Source organism: Vipera ursinii (assembly GCF_947247035.1).
Source record: "Vipera ursinii genome assembly, chromosome: 2".
Taxonomy (NCBI): domain Eukaryota; kingdom Metazoa; phylum Chordata; class Lepidosauria; order Squamata; family Viperidae; genus Vipera; species Vipera ursinii.
In genome coordinates this window covers 232,310,567-232,329,653 of record NC_139513.1, presented here as the reverse complement: position 1 = coordinate 232,329,653, position 19,087 = coordinate 232,310,567, and the positions used below count along the sequence as shown (strand labels likewise).

Genomic DNA, 19,087 nt, shown 5'->3' with positions numbered 1-19,087 from the left:
CTCCATATATAGGCAGCCTTTCCAGTAAATACATGACTCAGGGAAAAGCTTCACAGAAGAGACCCCAACAAGATTCTTGAGAAACTGAAGCAATCTTTCAGTTGCAATACAGACCATCAATTCCCTTCAGAAGAGTTTCTTTTATAGGTGTTGGGTTCACAAAACAGCAGCAAAAACTGTCTTTGACATAAATCTAGAGAAAACACCTTTTATTTTAATTAAATTGCTAAAGTTACAAAGGCAATGAATTTTAATGTTTGTTCATACCATGAATCCTTGCTCTAAATAGATTTGAGCATTTTAATAGAAAATCATGTTTGTATTTACTAGGTAAAACATGTAGATCAGGGAAATCCTTCACCCAAATCACTTCTAAGACTCTACATTCAGTGTGAATGTTTGAGTGCACTTAAATGATGTGCAAGCCAAATATGTCACCTTCAAAATATTATTTTTGAAGAGTAAAAAGGGTATTTATTAATGTTGAACATTGATTCCTTGTGTAAAAGTGTTTGGAATATTTCTGGACTGCTACTGCCATATTTGCAAATATTTTAAAGTGCGGACAACTAAAACGTGGACATTAAGTAAATTTTTATGTAAAAATCTTTGTGGAAAGCAGTGCTAATGAGTGAATTTTTCCCTTCTATTTTATTATGATTGCTATGCTGCTGTCCTTTCTGTACAGAGAGTGAGAAGCAAATGTTTGCTGCTGCTATGATTATTTCCCATTGTCCACAACTTGAAAAAATTCCTCTGAGGAAACAAAGGGAATTAAAACAAAGGAACACATCTCTGCTTTATTGAAAACTAAACATTGTGTGCTGGGCAAGGATTTACTTTTATATCATCATCATCACCATCATCATCATCCTCACCATCAAAGTTTTATGTCAGATTTTTTTTCAGATGATGCAGTACAGCCTTTCCAGGAGAAAATATACAGCAAAAACATAAGACACTGTTATTTATGACCTTGGAAATAAAACAGTCAAAAGAAAACTTTAAATTTCTACATTTTTTGTGTTGCACGATTGGGTTATTTAACTACTGTACAGAATTTTATATGTGCATACAAACTTTTCATCCATTTTTCATTCAGAAGTTTACTCAAGCTATCTAACAAAGAGTTTTTTTAAAAAAAATGATACAAATTTTAAATATACAGAATAAAATAACATTAAAGTTGGCATACAGCTTTGTTGAAATCCTGTTCTAATAAGAACTCTCAAAAGAAAAGGAGCTTCTGTTCTTTTAAAAAAAATCCATGTAAGTACACTTTGCATAGATAAACTAATTTGACACATCAGAATTTGAAATAAGTCTCAGGTGCATGTAGAAGATTAAAATGCACATAAAAGCAAAGAGGATAGAAACATCAATTATTTTTATTCATTTTCAAATGATCACTTGGGTGTAATGATGATTTCAATAAAATGCCATTTTCTCAAGGACTTTAACTAAAAGAAAATACCGTTGGATAAGCCAAAGGGAAAATTGGATTTCGCTTACCAGGGGAGATAAAGACACCCCAGGATATCTACAATGATTTATTGAAACACTGCAGCAAATAAACAGTACCATCAGGGACCTGATCATAATGATTGCATGATCAAAAACAAGAGGCTGGAAAATACGTGCTGCTTTGCATATCATCTTAAAAGTAACTTATCCCAGGTCCAAGAACGGACACTATTGTGTAGTGGGTCCGACGCAAGGAAGAGATGCCAGCCAGTGTGTGAGTTCAGCTCTTTATTGAAGGGAGTAGTGAACTGGGGAATCAGGGTTACCTGGCCTCCTTAAATACCTGGCCAGGTAAGCAGACAGCCAATGGGGTTGGTCCTAGGTTTCCCGCCGAAACTGGGTTTCCCGCCGAAACCGTTTAGGCCAACGCGCCCTGGTGGCTGTTGCTATGCAGGTGCCTGCATACATAACACCCTCCCCCTCTTAGAGAAGAACCATATAACAATAACAACTTGTAACTAACTACAACTATATACAGAGAGTCGACCTAATAAAAGAAAACAAACACAATGATGCCCTGGGGGGGGGGATCACTTGCACACATAGTCCGACAGATAGGCAGGTGTCCTGTGTGGTCGTGTGGACCGTCTGGGTGTGGTTTGGCCCTGGGCTCGGGCCGCGGGTTCTTGAGGCCTCTGTGCAGGGTTGCAAGGAGCTGGGATCAATAGGCCCTCCTCCTCTGGTTCCTGCTCTGTGCAGTCTCCGGCTGGGTTGACCTCTCCTGGGGTGTGGTTCTCCTCTTGGGCGTATGTGATGCGCTCAGGGACCCTTCCTCTGAGCTGGCCGATGTGTCGCCTTATACATCTGTCCCCCTCCACCCCCACGATGTAAGAGAGAGGTCCTGTTTTCTCAACCACAGTCCCCGGAACCCATGGATGTCCAGCCCCGTAGTTCCTTGCCCAGACCAGGTCCCCTACGTTGAGGACCCTGTGTGCCGGTGATGAGGGCAATGATGGTGGTGGTGGTGGCCTTACGGTCTTGGCAGCTGCCTGGTCTGGGGGTAAACGGTCCAGCTTGGTGATGAGGCGCCGTCCCCATCGCAGTTCTGCTGGGCTCTTCCCGGTACCCACGCATGGTGTCGTGTGTTGGGCGAGTAGGAATTTCGCCAGCCTGTGATGCCAGTCCCCACTGATGATGCGCCTTAGTGCGTCTTTGGTCGTCCTTACCATCCGTTCGGCTTGCCCGTTGGTTGATGGATGGAAGGGCATGGAGGTGGCGTGCCTAATCCAGTTCGCCTTCAAGAATGCCTGGAAATCATTAGCGGTAAACTGAGGCCCGTTATCAGGCCTCGGGGAGGCCGTGTGTGGCAAAGAGAGTTCTGAGCACCTGGATCGTCCTCCCCAAGGTCATGTTGGGAACAGGGACTACCTCTAACCACTTGGAGTGACTGTCCACCACTACCAAAAACAGTTGGCCCTGGAATGGCCCTGCATAGTCAATGTGGATGCGGGACCAGGGTGTGTGTGTGGCCTCCCACCGATGCACTGGGGTGTGTGGCATTTCTGGCCTGGATCTCTGGCACGTGTAACAGGCCTTGACCCGATCCTCAATGTCCTTGTCCAACCCTGGCCACCAGAGATAGCTTCTGGCCAAAGTCTTCATCCTGACCACCCCCGGGTGTCCCTCGTGTAAGGAGTCCAATACCCTGTTCCGTAGTGCCCCAGAGGAGGCAACCCTTGTGTGTGGAGATCTCGTCGCATCTGGTGAAGTAAGCCTGGAACTCCGGCCCCGGGGATTTGTCCTGCCACCCCGTGCAAACCCATGAGTGCACCCTGCCCATGATATTGTCTGTGGCTGTGTGGCTGGCAATGTCCTTGGCAAGAACTGGGCACTCAGGTAGTTCCTGCAGGGCTAGGATCTGTGTGGCTGGTGCTGGGTCTGGGTCGTGTGTGTCTAGGGGGAGCCTACTTAGACCGTCTGCGTGGCCCATCTCCTTCCCTGGCTTGTGCACCAGCTTGCAATTGTAAGCTGCAAGGAAGATGGACCACCGGAGCATTCTGGGGGACAGAATTTGCGGGGTCTGCCTGCCCATTGTGAACAGGCCCAGGAGTGGCTTGTGGTCCGTGTAGACAGTGAACTCCCTGCCATATAAGTAATCGTGGAATTTCTTGATTCCTGCCACGATTGCCAGGGCTTGTCAATTTGGGCGTAGTTTCTTTCTGCTCCAGACAGCGTCCTGGAATAGTAGGCTATGGAGATTTGTGCCCCGTTGGGCTCAAGGTGGCTGAGAACTACGCCCACTCCATAAGGGGATGCATCACATGCGATACAAATGGGCTTGGACTCGATGAAATGGGTTACTGTGGATTTATCCGACAGTAATGCTTTCAAGGCCCTGAAACTCTGGTCGTGGGTGGGAGTCCAGACCCATACTGCCTGCTTGTCTAATAGCCTGTGGAGTGGTTCTGTGATGGCTGCCTTGTGTGGGAGGAATGTATGATAAAAATTCAACAGACTTAGGAATGCCTGAAGCTCTGCCTTGTTCTTGGGTGTGGGTGCTAGTTTGATGACCCTCACCTTGGATTCTGTGGGGTGGATTCCCCTGGCATCTACTCTAAACCCCAGGAATTCTGTGGAAGGAACACCTATGCTGCATTTCTCCCTTTTGAGTTTGAGACCAGCTGTGCACATTCTGGACAGCACCTCCCTGAGCCTACCTGCCAGTTCCTCTGCTGATGCTCCTGCAATCAGGATGTCATCAAAATAAGGGCAGACTCCTGGAATGCCCTTGAGGGTCTTCTCCATTACTTCCTGGAAGCTGCCAGGAGCAACACTGACTCCAAACTGCAGCCTGTTCACCCGGAACGCCCCCCCTGTGTGTTACTATGGTTTGAATATCAGCTGTTGCCCTAGTAACCGTGAGTTGCTGGTATGCCTGCGCAAGATCGAGCCTTGCAAAGATGGCGCTGCCTTGGAGGGAAGTGAGAACGTGGCTGACTGTGGGGACCGGGTAAGCGTGCGGGTTCAGGGCGCGGTTCACTGAGCACTTATAGTCGGCGCAGATCCTTATTTCCCCGTTGGATTTGAGGGGGGTTATGATAGGGGTTTCCCACTCCCCCCCATCGACGGGCTCTAGGATTCCCTGGGCCACCAGCTTATCCAGCTCGCGCTCGATTTTGTGTTTGAGCGCGAAAGGGACTCGTGGCCGGACCCTAACGGGGAAACATTCGAGTTAAGCTTGAACAATATGGGGGGCCCTGTGTACTTGCCCAACGACCCATCGAAAACGTCTGCGAACTCCCAGCAGATGGCCTCGACGGAGTCCCCCTGGATCCGATGGATCCTGGAGACTGTGATCCCCAGGGCCTCAAACCAGTCTAGCCCGACCAGACTGGCTCTGCGGGCCTCTACCACTACAACTTCCAGGTGCCCTTCGCGACCCTTGAACCCAACCAAAACGGTAGCCTCCCCCTTTATCCTGACCGGAGAATTCTGAAAATCGGTAAGGGTTAATTTTGTAGGGCGTAATTTAATCCGCTGCTTGCTCCGGCTAGTTATGTAGTTAAGGGTCTCATCTGAAAAGATCGAGACCGCTGATCCGGAGTCAAGCTCCATGCTGCAAGGGACGCCTTGCAAGCGGATTGTTAATCTAATTTTGGGTTTGAGCAGCCGGCGGCTACCCGTGTGGTTAATGGCCAGCCGGCTCTCAACGTATCCAATTCGCGTTTTGGTCGGGGCCCCAGTACCTTCGAACGGCGGTTCCTCCGGCTGCAGCTCGTGGATCTCTTCGCGGGGGCGGCGGCTACGGCAGACCGTGGCTATGTGGCCTGTTTTCTTGCAGGCCCGACATGTGGCGGCCCGGAACTTACAGAGGCTGCGCATGTGGTTCCCACCACACCCTGCGCACCTCTGAGGGTTGGCGGCGTTATTGGAAAGTCTGGGCTTGTCTGGGCATCTTGCTCGCTGGTCGGGGGTCAACTTCTGCTGGGGGAGGTCGATGCTCTGGTCGTCCTCCTCTGTGGCACCTTGCCAGTGGACGCTGGTCACCTGGTTGCCGGGCCGGTTTTCCTGGCAGGCTTGGACGGCCCCGCAGGCCGCTTTGTGGGCTAGGATGGCGTCCTCAGCTTCCTGGAGCGAAACCTCCTCTCTCTCGAACAGGCGCTCTTGCAGCCGCCTGTCTCGTAGGCCGCAGATCAGCCGGTCCCATAGCTGCTCCTCCAAGTTCGAGAACCTGCAGACGACAGTGGCTTCTCGAAGGGCGGCGAGGAAATCGGCACCGGTCTTGTCGGGGCGCTGGTCCCTTTTTTCGAATTGTGACCTCGCGGCCACCTTGGAGTGCCGGGGCTTGAAATGGGCGTTGAGTCTGGCCACGAGGTCCCGGTACGCGACGGTGTTGATGGCCTCCGGGGGAAACAGGTTCGCAGCGATCTCCAACAGCGCTGCCCCCCCGAGGCAAAGCAGTGCTGCCGCCTTCGCCCTGTCCTCCGATATCTGGTTGAACCACATGTACAGTTCAATGTGAGCCAGGTAACAGGTCCAGGTCTCGGGGTGGCGGGTGTCAAACTCGCGGGGTTGTCTGGCTCTTGCCATGGCGGACGGTTCGGCCTCAGTCGCGGTGCGGTATGCGGTCTTGGTTGCGGATGCGGTGACCGGCGCGGTCCTGTCGGCAGGTCCTGTCAGCTGGCTGTCGTGGGGAAGAAGGAAGGGAAATGCCTTTCCCTTCAGCTCGCGGAGCGTTTTCCCCCAGTGACTTCAGCTCTTGGTCGGCAGCAATCCCACCTTCATCGCCACTATTGTGTAGTGGGTCCGACGCAAGGAAGAGACGCCAGCCAGTGTGTGAGTTCAGCTCTTTATTGAAGGGGGTAGTGAACTGGGGAATCAGGGTTACCTGGCCTCCTTAAATACCTGGCCAGGTAAGCGGACAGCCAATGGGGTTGGCCCTAGGTTTCCTGCCAAAACTGGGTTTCCCGCCGAAACCGTTTAGGCCAACGCCCCCTGGTGGCTGTTGCTATGCAGGTGCCTGCATACATAACAGACACTATAATGAAGTCTACAGGTGGAAGAAACTTAAAAACCACTAGCACTGCAATCAGTTATTCCATCACCAAACGCAGCGCTGCAGATTAAAGAATACCTCAAATGTTCAGGGTTTGGATCAGTTTACAATTGAGTGAACTGAAGAGAAAGAAACATTTATGAAGTCTAAATAAAGCTCTAACATAAAATTTGGATGGCAGTGCATGTTCTCTTTCCCAAATAAGACAACATAATACTCCAGTTGGTTAAAGACAACATTCAGAAAGGCTGTGAAACAAGAAAAAGCTAGCTTTTGGAAGAAGATCAGGGACAAGGAAGCAGTGTTTGAAATAAACCAATATTTATTTATTTATTTATTTATTAGTTTTTATAAACCGCCCTTCTCCCGAGGGACTCGGGGCGGTGTACAGAGGAAGGAAGGTATACAGATTGAACAATAAAGATAATAAGAAACACTAATGAACACAAACTGGGACCCCAATTAACGCTATCATGCCAGGCCAGCCTGCTGAAACAGGAAAGTTTTTAAGTCGCGACGGAAGGTACGGAGGTCAGGGGCCATCCGGATTTCTGTTGGTAAGGTGTTCCAGAGGGCTGGCGCACCCACTGAGAATGCCCTCCCCCTGGGGGCCACCAGCCGACATTCCTTGAGCGGTGGCACCCTGAGGAGGCCCTCTCTGTGGGAGCGCACAGGACGGTGGGGTGCTGACATCGGCAGAAGGTGCTCCCGAAGGTAGTCCGGACCCATGCCATGTAGGGCTTTGTAAGTCATCGTTAGCACCTTGAACTTCACACGGAAGGCAGCCGGAAGCCAGTGCAGCGCACGGAGGAGAGGTGTGATATGGGAGTATCGGGAGGCTCCCAAGAGTGTCCGTGCCGCCGCACTTTGCACCAGTTGAAGCTTCTGAGTGGATCTCAAGGGCAGCCCCATGTAGAGAGCGTTACAATAGTCTAGGCGAGATGTCACAAGGGCATGGGTGACTGTACGTAAGGAATCCAGGTCCAGATAAGGCCGTAGTTGGCGAATTAGTCGAACCCGGGAGAAGGCCCCCTTGGTCACAGCTCCAATGTGGTCTTCCAGGGAGAGCTGCGAGTCTAGGAGGACACCCAGGTTGCGGGACCTATCAACAGGGGGAAGTAACTTGTCCCCAATGTTAAGCAGTGGGACGTTCTGGATCTCCTGGCTTCCCGGTACGTACAGCCATTCAGTCTTGTCCGGGTTCAGTTGAAGCCTGTTTCTCCCCATCCATTCCCGGACCGCTTTCAGGCAGCGGGACATCACGCCTGATAATATGCAATTATATGCTGGAAATTTACCATGAATTAAAATGTTTCCATTATAGTGGTGTAGTTGTGAGCTTTTATAGGAAATCTGCGTTCTGGCTTCCAACCTACTACCTCTTTCCAAGTTACAAAGGGGAGACTTTCCTACCATTTAACTGTGGTTACAAGCCAGCTAGTAATGTAATGATTGCAGTCAGCAGTCAGCCAGTCACTCCCTATTTGATGCACGTTTCCTGAAATCTTGGATCATCCCCTCTCCTGGAATTAGAAATGACCCTTCCAGCACAAACAGTTGGCCTTCCAATCTGTGCCTCTCAGTAGGACCTTGATGGTTCAGTTGTAAACAGTGACTCAATTGTCCCTTTGGAATACAGACCCCCTTCATGGCCTCTTAGAAGGTTATACAGGATTTGGTAACTAGGGACTATTCCTCTCAGGATTGTAAGAAGCAACAATAAGGTCAATGTAACAAAAATAGAGGAAATTTTGAGGAGTTCTTTATTAAATATAAATGTATAAATGTTGTATGTTAATGAAAGCTGTGATAAATATAAAGCGGTTGCTTCAAGCCCAGGAAAAATACATAAAGAGTTATGCTTGACCTGTGGTCCTCTAGGATGGGAAGTGCTTGAGACTGCAAGCAATCAGATCCTTTTTCACCGGATAGGATTGTTTTGAATGCCAAGAAAAAAGCAGCAGAGGAAAAACATATCCTAGAGCAGGGGGGGGGGGAAAGAGCTATCTCCCTTACATGTCAATTCTCCGTATTATGTTTCTCAGTGGGGGAAAAAAGGGTTCTTAAAACCCACCTTCGGGTGGCACTCCTGGATTTTATTTACAGCCGGAAAGTGAGGCCATTACAAGATTATTTATTTATTTATCTATCTATCTATTTATTTATTTATTTAATTAATTAATTTATTTGATTTATTTGATTTATATACCGCCCTTCTCCCTAAGGACTCAGGGCGGTGTACAGGGGAACAAAAATAAGAATACAGGATACAAGATTTAAAGTTAAATGATTAAACTGAATGAATTCAATTCCAAGTTACAGATGCGACGCCTTTCTTAAAACCGCCGAGCAAATTTTTTCGTGAATGTGGTTCCCAGATTATGACCAGGAGCCTCGCTGTTTCTGCGAGCGTGGGAATCCTAATTTCGACATTTCCGGAGCTCATTCCGCTGGGGGTTGGGTTGCCTAGCTAGCCGATTAGAAAGAAATGTATTCCCAGGGCAGTCCCAAGCGAGCTGGATTATATCCATATATCAGACGAAGTTCATTTCGAAAGAAATAGGAGAACTTCATTTAAACAGGCGCGAGAAACAGGTTGTTCTCTTTTCGGGTTGTTGTTTTTTTAGCTATCACATTCCCTTAACACAGGGGTCTTCAAACCTGGCCCTTTTATGACTTGTGGACTTCAACTCCCAGAATTCCACAGCCAGGCATGCTGGCTGAAGAATTCTGGGAGTTGAAGTCCAGAAGTCATAAAAGGGCCAGGTTTGAAGACCCCTGCCTTAACATAAAAAGGTTCGCTCTACGTCCAGCTGACCTTCCACCGGGAGCCCCCTCAGTTTCCCAGCGTTCTTCCCGAACCCACCCACGACAAAAGAGAAACGGTTCCGCCCACGGTCGGCTCGACTCTTGCGATCGGCTGGCCCGCAGAAAAGGGCGGAGAGACCCAACCTCTTCAGCAACTGAGCCCGCCCACCCAGAACACCGAGTGGCGCGCGAACCACCCAATAGCGGCGAAAGCTCTCGAACAACAACCGCCTCCCCTCGCCCTGGCTGACGCCACCAAGGCGCCTGGCTTTGCGTTGCTTCGACCGCTGGGTTGCATGGAGCACATTGGAGGGCGCAGCTGAGGCGGGCCGGGGTCATGGCCTCCTCCATGGTCCGAGCCACCGTCCGGGCTGTGAGCAAGAGGAAGATTCAGGCCACCCGAGCAGCCCTCACGCTGGTCAGTGTTCGGGGGAGTCGCACCGGGCAGCCTTTCTGTCGCTCGCTGCAGAGCGGGCTTGAGGCTCGGGGGGGGGGCGGGGGGAGGGCTACCGGTTGGTAAACAAGCGTGCTGCGCAGGCGTGCCGTTGGAGCGGGCGGAGGGTCCTCAGTGATGGTCTGGCGGGGATTGCTGCAGTCGCTTTTCCGGAAGCCCCCCCTTTTTGTTCCATCTGCCTTCCCCACCCCGCCTTTTTTTTTGTTCCTTTATATCAGGGGTCTTCAAACTTGGCCCTTTTATGACTTGTGGACTTCAACTCCCAGAGTTCCTCAGCCAGGCACGCTGGCTGAGGAATTCTGGGAGTTGAAGTCCACAAGTCATAAAAGGGCCAAGTTTGAAGACCTCTGCTTTATATATATATATATATATCTGCCTCGTCTGCTTTTCCACCACAGGCAAAAAACATTCGCTAGGTAAAAAGTGTTTCCAGACGCAGTACAGGTAGTCCTCAACTTACGACCACAGTTGAGCCCCAAATTTATGTTGCTGAGTGAGAAATTCGTTAAGAAAGTTTTGCAACTATTCTTGCCACGTTTGTTAAGTGAATTGCTGCAGTTATTAAGTTGGTAACAATGGTGGTCAAGTGAATCTGGTTTCTCCATTGACTTTGCTTGTCAGGTGGTTACGAAAGGGGATCACGTGACCACAGGGATGCAGCAACAGTCGTAATTGTGAAAAATGGTCACAGGTCACTTTTATCAGTGCCGTTGTAACTTTGAACAGTAAACTTTTGTAAATCGAGGATTACCTGTACAGTATTGCTTCTATAGTGAGTGGTTGGCATCGTGCAGCTGGTGGGAGATGAGCTTCACAACTTTTCACTATTTTGTTACCAGAGGTTATGAGAGGGAGGAGTGTAGCATTGGAAGCTTTTGTAGTGATATTTTTTTTTTCTGCTGTTCGGCTGTAAACCAAGGCTTGTCAGTTTATTGTATCTCAACTGAGATTCCCCAATATTGAAAGATTATAGAGCTGGAAAATACCTTTTATGCCACTGTGTTTTCTGTAAATATGATAGCCATACATAATCTTAAGCAATATTTTCTGAAAATATTATAAATATTGACCATCCAAGAGCACTTCCTTTATGTTTTTAAATTATTAAAAGGAATATAATTTTTTATTTTATTTTTTAACGAGTCTTTACTATTTTTAAAGATAACTCCAGGTGTTGAGCCTTCCTCCTCCTATTTTTCCCACAACAACCCTGTGAGGTGGATTGCGCTAAGAAAGTATGAGTGGCCCAAAGTCATCCAATCATGTATAAAATTATAATGAACAAAAACCTGTAATATTAGCATGCCCAAATAGCTGTTAGATGGACTTGCAGTTATTTCTGAGTTATAAACCTTGTAAGAGGTTTTTCCAATGTGTCAAATCAATGTTGTTGTTGTTGCGAAGTTGTGTCCGACCCATCGCAACCTCATGGACAACGTTCCTCCAGGCCTTCCTATCCTCTACCATCTTCTGGAGTCCATTTAGGCTCACGCCTACTGCTTCAGTGACTCCATCCAGCCACCTCATTCTCTGTCGTCCCCTTCTTCTCTTACCCTCAATCTTTCCCAGCATTAGGCTCTTCTCCAGTGAGTCCTTCCTTCTCATTAGGTGGTCAAATCAAAGTTTGATTGCAAAATGGGACTCTTCCCATAGACCTGTCTCTCCACCTCCACCACATTACATTAATGACAAACTGCACATGCAACTATATATATATATTATTATTATACTATAATTATTATTTCCTCTCGTAGGTTGGAATAATAGGTGTATCTCTAAAAAACCCTTGCCAAAGATAATGAGAAGCTGAAAAACAGGGCTGAATTCATATTCTGCCAAAAGATTATTAGATTAGTGTGCTGCATAAAGATGAATAGATAGCAGCTGAGAAATGTTAATATCATTTTTAGTTCACTAAAACAATTAAAATTAAAAGAAATACTCTTGATTCCATTCTCCCCTAAACATTCATGTGTAATTATTGTCTCATTACTTGTAGTTTTCTATGAATAAAAAGGACAAAAATAAAACATACAATCTAATATTTGTACAGTCTATAACATCTTTGTTTTAATTAAGAGGTTATTTTATTACATCTGAAGAAAGTTAGAAATCATTATTTTTATATATTCCCCCCCCTTTTTTTTTCTTGTTCTTTTAATCTTTTTTCTTTTTTTATTTGTATTTTATCTTTTTGGTCACTTAATAAATTTGCTTTTAAAAAGTGCAATTGATGAGTCATGTAACACAGATTTCTTACTATCTTTCAGACCCCATCTGCAGTGAATAAGATAAAACAATTGCTAAAAGACAAACCTGACCACGTAAGTAAGTGCTATATGGTATTCCAGGCATTATTTGATGTTAAGGAGTGCATCACAATCTGCTAATGGGTATTGCTGTAGCCAGTCACCAGTATATTATAGTAGTTGATGGGAATGTGGTTGAAACAGGAAAACTTTTTGTTTCAAATCCAGAACAAACCATTGCAATCTGGAAGTTGGGCCAGATCATTTTGAACTTGCAAAGGTTCTGCAAAACCAATCCTCAGAACACACTGATTTTGCATTTCTCGAACAAAACATCTGGGCAAGCAACTATGGAAAGAGACCCGCCCCTTTCTCCTCAGCACTTCTAGCCTGATGTGGGCTGCAACCCACCTTACCAGCCCTCTTCTCTCATTCACTAATGCTGGCTGGTCCCACTAGTCCAGGGCTTTTCAACCAGTGGTACGGGTACCACCTGTGGTACATTGGCACCTGGCAGGTGGTATGCAACCATCCTAGAAAAGTGGTAGCAGGGGAGGGGAATGAGCTGAACCGGTGGCAGCACTGCACAAGGCTAAGCGAGAGATGGCTGGAGCTGCAGGGCTGTCAGGGCTCAGTGGAAGCGCCAGGATCAGCACCCGGTTCCAGTTGGAGCTTGACGCTGATCCTGGTGCTTCTGCTGAGCCCTGAAGAAGCGCCAATCAGCTGGAATGTTGCAGCATCTCCAGGGTCTTGTGATTTACATTCAGATGCTCGGCAACTGATTCATATTTATGACGGTCACAGTGTCCCAAGGTCATGTGAAGTGACCAAAACCTGCTGCAACCACCCAGCAGATTGGGTGGGGGGGATAAAAACCAAACAGCCCCCACCTCTGCTGCCAATCCTCAACAGAAATGCTCACAACAGTGAAAACCTCAGAGAGGAGGAAACTAGTCAGCCCACCTCAACCTTCCCATATCTTTCCCAGTTGCTTCTAGTTGCTCACATCTCCCACGTATTTATTCAACCAAATCTGCCTGCTCCATCTTCCTAGCAGGTTTGATCCATCCTCTCTTGCTCCCCAAACCTCTTTTATGTGAATAAAAAAATCCCAATTTCATTCTGTGTACAAATCAAAATAGTCCTGATTCATTAAGTCACTGATCCTAATATCCTAAAATGTGGACAAAATTGACTTTAGGTGAACAGATTCTAGTCATGCCCCATTTGGGCAATTGTTTTCCATGAGACTTACAGTACAGTTTTGCACAACACTGCTCAAAAATAAATGACACCTAGATTGAAAGGACTCAGAATCTGTGTGCATGGCTGATTTGCCCTAAAACTTTATACTATTCAAATTAGGATAAAAGCATTGGAAGAGTAATTCTGGCACTTGAGAATTGCTGGCTTCATGCAAAAAATGTTTCTAATAATTTAATGTTTATATTTCAGGTAGGAGTTAAAGTCGGTGTGCGCACAAGAGGTTGTAATGGCCTGTCCTATACACTAGAATATACAAAATCAAAAGGAGATTCTGACGAAGAAGTAGTACAAGATGGTAAGTGTGCTTGGGACAGTAAGACTGCAAAAGTCATTGCAAATTCTAACTTCTAACTAAATCTATTTGCAGTGTGTAAAATAGAATTGACTGAATTGAATGTGTGTAGCACTTCAGATTCAAAGGCCAAAAGGTGCTTCAGAGCACACAGGGATGGGCAAAGCAGCTCTTTAATCAGCCATGCCTTTGTTGCCAGGTGTGCCTTCTGCAGCTGTCCAGGGAAAAGACACATTTAGCTTCAGGTGTTGCTGCCAACAAGTGCTAGATTTGTGACCTCATGCTCTCACCAAAGAACATCCCTTTTGCTTTTAAATCCGACATGCTGAATAGCCCTATCAATAAGAATAATTTTTATTTATATCCCGCCTTTCTGTAGAATATTGACAGAGGTTGATTCTCTCCTTTAAGTGAACATGGTGCTTTTACCATGAAATCAATGGCTGACCAAAGGTCCAGTAATTTACTTATTTATTTTTATGACTAAGTCTGCCTACTTTTGAATGTTTAGCCTCATACACATTTGGGAAAATACCAAAGCATTATCAGTGTAGCTTGCAGAGTACATCACTGAATAAGTGCAAAACAAGTAATATTTAAGGAATATCTGTAACCTATCAAATATTTGTTGGCCTGTAGTGAAATATATGAACTATATTGTAGCAATATTTTGCTTAGTTGAAAAAAAGCCTGTTGTATGCTAAATCTTTCAAATATCTTTTTTTTTCTTTTTAAAAAGGTGTCAGAGTGTTTATTGAAAAAAAAGCCCAACTTACACTTTTAGGAACTGAAATGGACTACATAGAAGACAAACTGTCCAGTGAATTTGTTTTCAATAACCCAAACATCAAAGGAACGTGTGGCTGTGGAGAAAGCTTCAATATTTAAGTGACCAGGACTAATTCCATACACTTTTAGCAATGTAAAACTGCTTTCTAAAACCAACCAGTTTTCGTGTGTTTTTCAAATATATAGACTTTGTAAGATAGTGGGCTTGACACAAAATAAAACTGCTGCATTTTGAAAATATAATCTCTGTGTTCAGTTCCCTCCCCCCCTTTACTAAAACTTAGAATGAAAAGTGGTTTGATTGCAAAAAGTCTACAGTATTGCATAAAAATTCATAATTTGGTTTATACCAAATTCTGTTTTTTAGGAGTTCACTCTTAGCAGTCGTGTTAATTCTCCACAAAATTAGATGTTTCTGAAAAAAGTTGCATAGACTCAGATTTCCACTTATTATATTTTGAACAGAAAAAATTATACTTCTCTGTGTATTATAGGATCTAAATATTGTTCATTATACTTTAAAGCAAAAGGCAATCACAGAGCAAAAATGTTCAGTGTTCCCTGTTTAAATGTTTTATAAATCTTGGAAAAATTAATTTGAATTCTGATAGGCTCATGAGATTATATAACTTGAAGTGATTATTCCCCTTTAAGTAGTTTTTTTTTTTACCAGAAAAGCGAACAGTGTTTTCAACAATCTTGTACTTTGAATGTAGCAAGCAGTAGTAATGGAGAATTCTGTTTGGGGGAAAAATCATCATGAAAGCAATTGAAAGTAAATTCTACATTTACTAATTCATAGAGAATACATTTTCTCTAGTGGAGTAAATAATTCTATTATCATGCAGCAAAATTAAATTATTGAGCACCACAATTTTGTTAACATGGCAATTTATGATTCGACTAACTTTGTTAAAAACTGAGTAAGAACTCATTTTGCTTGAGAAAAAGCTTGAATTGTGCTGACAACTTAGTAATTTTACAAATATATCGTGTATCATGTAATAATCTTGGATGAAATTAAGACTCATCTGCATGATTTTATGATTCAAGAACTCGGTTTTACAGTTTAGTGTTTTTGTGGTTTTTTTTTACTTATTGGGGTGTTTTTTTTCCAATCAAGTAAATGTTTCCAAAACACTCTCATGGTAAGATAGCATTTATCTTATATGGTCAGACATTCACACTAGCCTTAGGATGGGAGAAGGAGGAACATGTTATATGAATATGTTACATGTTACAGCACAAGATTACTACTCCAGTAAGTTATCAGTTGCCACAGCTCTGTTTTTCAGATACTTGCACTTAAGCTAAACACTGGGGAACAAATCCATTTGAAAACAGTTCAACAGCTGGAACAAACTGTTTTGGTAAGGTGTAAAATGCTTTGCGTGGCAATTTGACATGCTGCTTCTTATAAGATGTTTGAGTACAAGAAGAAAAATCAGCTTAGTCTGGACAGAGTTTGGCATGCTGAATTTTCAGCTCCTACAAACATGGGTTGCCTGGGTTATAGTTATTGATAACATCTCTAAGAATATAATCATTAATATGCATAATATTGTTCTCACTTTGCAAAAATGGTGTATTTCAGTATTCCATGCTGAAAACAGCTATGCTATGTGATTAATGGTTATGAAAAGGACTTGAATGTAACTAACACCATGTAAGAAACGTACAGATTTTTTTTTGTTAGAAGCATTTTTTATTCATAAGCTATGTGAATGAAACTCCCAGTTACGAAAATACAACACACTATCATTGAATACCTAACGCACAATTATGAAGTACATTTATACTAGTAATTTATGAATGTGTTTTTATTGATCATCTGTTATGTGTACAATAATGTAATTAAAAAATGTAATAAATTATCTTTTGGTGAACATGGTATATATATTTGTAGCAATTCCTAAACAAACCATAAATGAAAATTCTACTATACCTTCCTAACTGCAAAATTGATTATTATATTAAAAAGACAAGCTTTCCATAGGTCAAGCTTGTCTTCCAATTGCCCTGTACATGCGGTTTCCTTGTTGCTTCCTTGTGGGATATTTTTCAATTTCCCAGTCCAGCTTACAGTTCGGAGATTACCTAGTGGTCTCCCATTGAAGTCCTACCCTAACATTGCTATTTGGATCATTGTAATTTAGCTAGATATTGCCATATGTGATAATAGGCACAGCCTAGATTAGGTGATTTCTAACAGTTAAAAATATTCTCCGTATAAACTTGTTTTAATCTATTTTAAAATATAGTATCTAAGTTTGAGCCACAAACAGAAAAGCTTTTCATATTTTAAATCTACTATGGGTTTCCTAGAGCAATGCTATATTTTATTAACTGCTCATCTCAGTATTGAGAATTACTCAACAAAAGGTAAATATACCTTTGGCCTATAAAAATATTTTATATCTCAGCAAAATGATTGGGCCTTCAAATCTAATTGTTACGGGGGGGGGGGGAGAACTACTGCAGTTACCTCAAATACCATTAAGGGGACTGAGGACACGAGAAATAAGGCACAAATACAAATAGAAACGAGAAATGAAAATCTATGGAGTACTGTCCCACCCACTTTGTGCACTAGTTTTGCAGGCCCTAGAAACCTCCCAAGAGGTAATGCGTATCTCAAAAAAAAATTCACAAGGGGGATTAAGCAAGCTATTCCCTCAGTAAAGAATGCATTTTTATGACTGATAACATGACTAAAACAGCAATCTCCAACTGTATGCCCCTTTGGTGGGTTGATTATCTCCGTATCACTTTCAAAACAGCCGATTCCTGCTTGTTGTTGACTGGAGAGTCAGTTCCAGGTGATGTGGGAAGGAAAATCCACACATGGTTTTGCAGTGAGACAAGTTGGGAAAAGTAGAAAACATGACATATTGATAGAACCTTTGCGCAGAACTCCAGAATACGTGGAATATATTCCCCTACACCCAACATCACTTGTGTTAAAATTGGACATGGATGAATTTTCAGTTTGGTGAACTGGAGACCAGTCACATCTCACCTCTCATATGTGAACCAATTTTCTATTTACGCTGGTGGCCAGGGAATTCTGGGAATTGAAGTCCACATATCTTGAAAATTGCCAGGTATGTAGAACACTGATTTACAAAACACGAACCAAAAAAATTGGTTTGCATGTATTACACAAATAGAACAACTTTCAATTTAACCCATAAGTAATATTTTGCTATCCTGTCTTAATCACTCCGATCTTGCTTCTTAGTGGCAACATCTTTTATTTTTCTTAAAGAGGTTTGGGCAATTTGGGGTCCTCCTGATCCAGAATTGAAGCTCTCAGCATTTCTTACAATGCTGATTGACACTGCCAGATGTTATATTACCCCTGGAGGACCACAGCTTCTCTACCACCTTTCTGACAGTCCTGGTACATGATTTCATGCTTAAAAATGGTGGAGATTGCTTTTTTCAAAAATCGACCATATTTCGTCTACAGCGACAAAAATTCGTAAAATTTGTGATGACTGGTTCAGAGATGTAGGAGTCAAGAATGCCAAAAAAAATTTCAAACCTAAATGCTACAACGTATACTGTGTCATGATTTGGAGTTTTATTTCATGCATAAAAATGCTGTGGACTGATTTTTTCAAAAATGAACTATATTTCGTCCACAGTGACGAAAATTCATAAAATTTGTGATAACCGGTTCAGGCATGTAGGAGGTTGGGAGGACAAAACTTTTCATCCACAGCTAGGAAAGTTCATAAATTCATGGTACCTGGTTCATGGATGTAGGAGGCCGATAGGCTAAAATTATTTTCAATCAAAATGCTAAAACAGATACTGTGTCAATATTCGAGGTTTTATTTCAGGCATAAAAATGGTGTTGGCTCCTTTTTGGAAAAATTGACCATATTTCTGTTCTAACCCAACCCTCGCAAGAAATAACCAACTGCTTACTTATGAGTAGAAATCTCTTTTATTAACAAGGCAGGAAGAAACTATGTATTGTGCTAGACTGGGCTTTTATAATCTCACTTTTTAAAATTTCCCAAGCTTCTTGAGTTTTTTCCCCCTTGAGGATTCTCATCTATGGAATCCTTCCCAAGCTCTAAGTTTATTGAAATTAGCTCTTTTAAAGTCCAAGACTCTAGTTTGACTGTGTTCAATTGCTTGTGCTTGCATAATGCTGAATTCCAATATTGCATGATCACTTCCCCCCCAAGGTTCCTGTGGCTTCAACACCTTCTATCATTTCATCTCTGTTAGTGAGAATTAAGTCCAATATGACTGATCCCCTAGTTCCCTTCTCTACTTTTTGGGAGACAAAATTGTCTGCTATGCTTGTCAGGAATTGTTTGATCTTCCACTTGGTGCAGAGTTTGTCTCCCAATTGCTGTCAGGGTAATTAAAGTCCCCTATTACTATTGTGATGTGCTTCCTACATACGTTAGCTAACTGACTAGCAAGAAGTTCATCTATTTCCTCTGTTTGGTTGAGTGGCCTATAGCATACACCTATGGCAATGTCATTTCCCCCCCCCTTTTATATTGACCCAAATGAATTCAAGAAAATTTTCATCATTGTTGTGCTCTATTTCTCTAGAGATGTAGTTGTTTCTTATAGAGAGAGCAATTCCACCTCCTCTTTTATTTGGTCTGTTTCTTTTAAATAATTTAAATCCCTCTAGCTGTGTGTTCCATTTGTGGGTTTCATCCAACAAAGTTTCCATA

The 19,087-nt window shown here is 43.7% G+C and overlaps 2 protein-coding genes across 5 annotated transcripts in view; both read left to right on the top strand.

Moving 5' to 3' along the window:
- The window catches only part of TUT7 (terminal uridylyl transferase 7), a 38,393-nt gene extending 37,391 nt beyond the window's left edge, over window positions 1–1,002 (top strand). For all 4 annotated transcript variants that reach the window (XM_083355848.1, XM_083355849.1, XM_083355847.1 and 1 more), the window contains one exon: window positions 13–1,002. In XM_083355848.1, the coding sequence (XP_083211974.1) occupies window positions 13–80 (68 nt within the window). In that variant the 3' untranslated portion in view covers window positions 81–1,002. The remainder of the gene's footprint in view (window positions 1–12) is intronic.
- Window positions 1,003–9,542: 8,540 nt separating this feature from the next.
- On the top strand, window positions 9,543–16,264 carry ISCA1 (iron-sulfur cluster assembly 1). The gene is made up of 4 exons (XM_083353101.1): window positions 9,543–9,746; window positions 12,053–12,106; window positions 13,487–13,592; window positions 14,329–16,264. Exons 1-4 carry the CDS (start codon window positions 9,666–9,668, stop codon window positions 14,475–14,477), a joined length of 390 nt encoding a protein of 129 aa, XP_083209227.1. The 5' UTR covers window positions 9,543–9,665; the 3' UTR covers window positions 14,478–16,264.
- The last annotated feature ends 2,823 nt before the right edge of the window (window positions 16,265–19,087 follow it).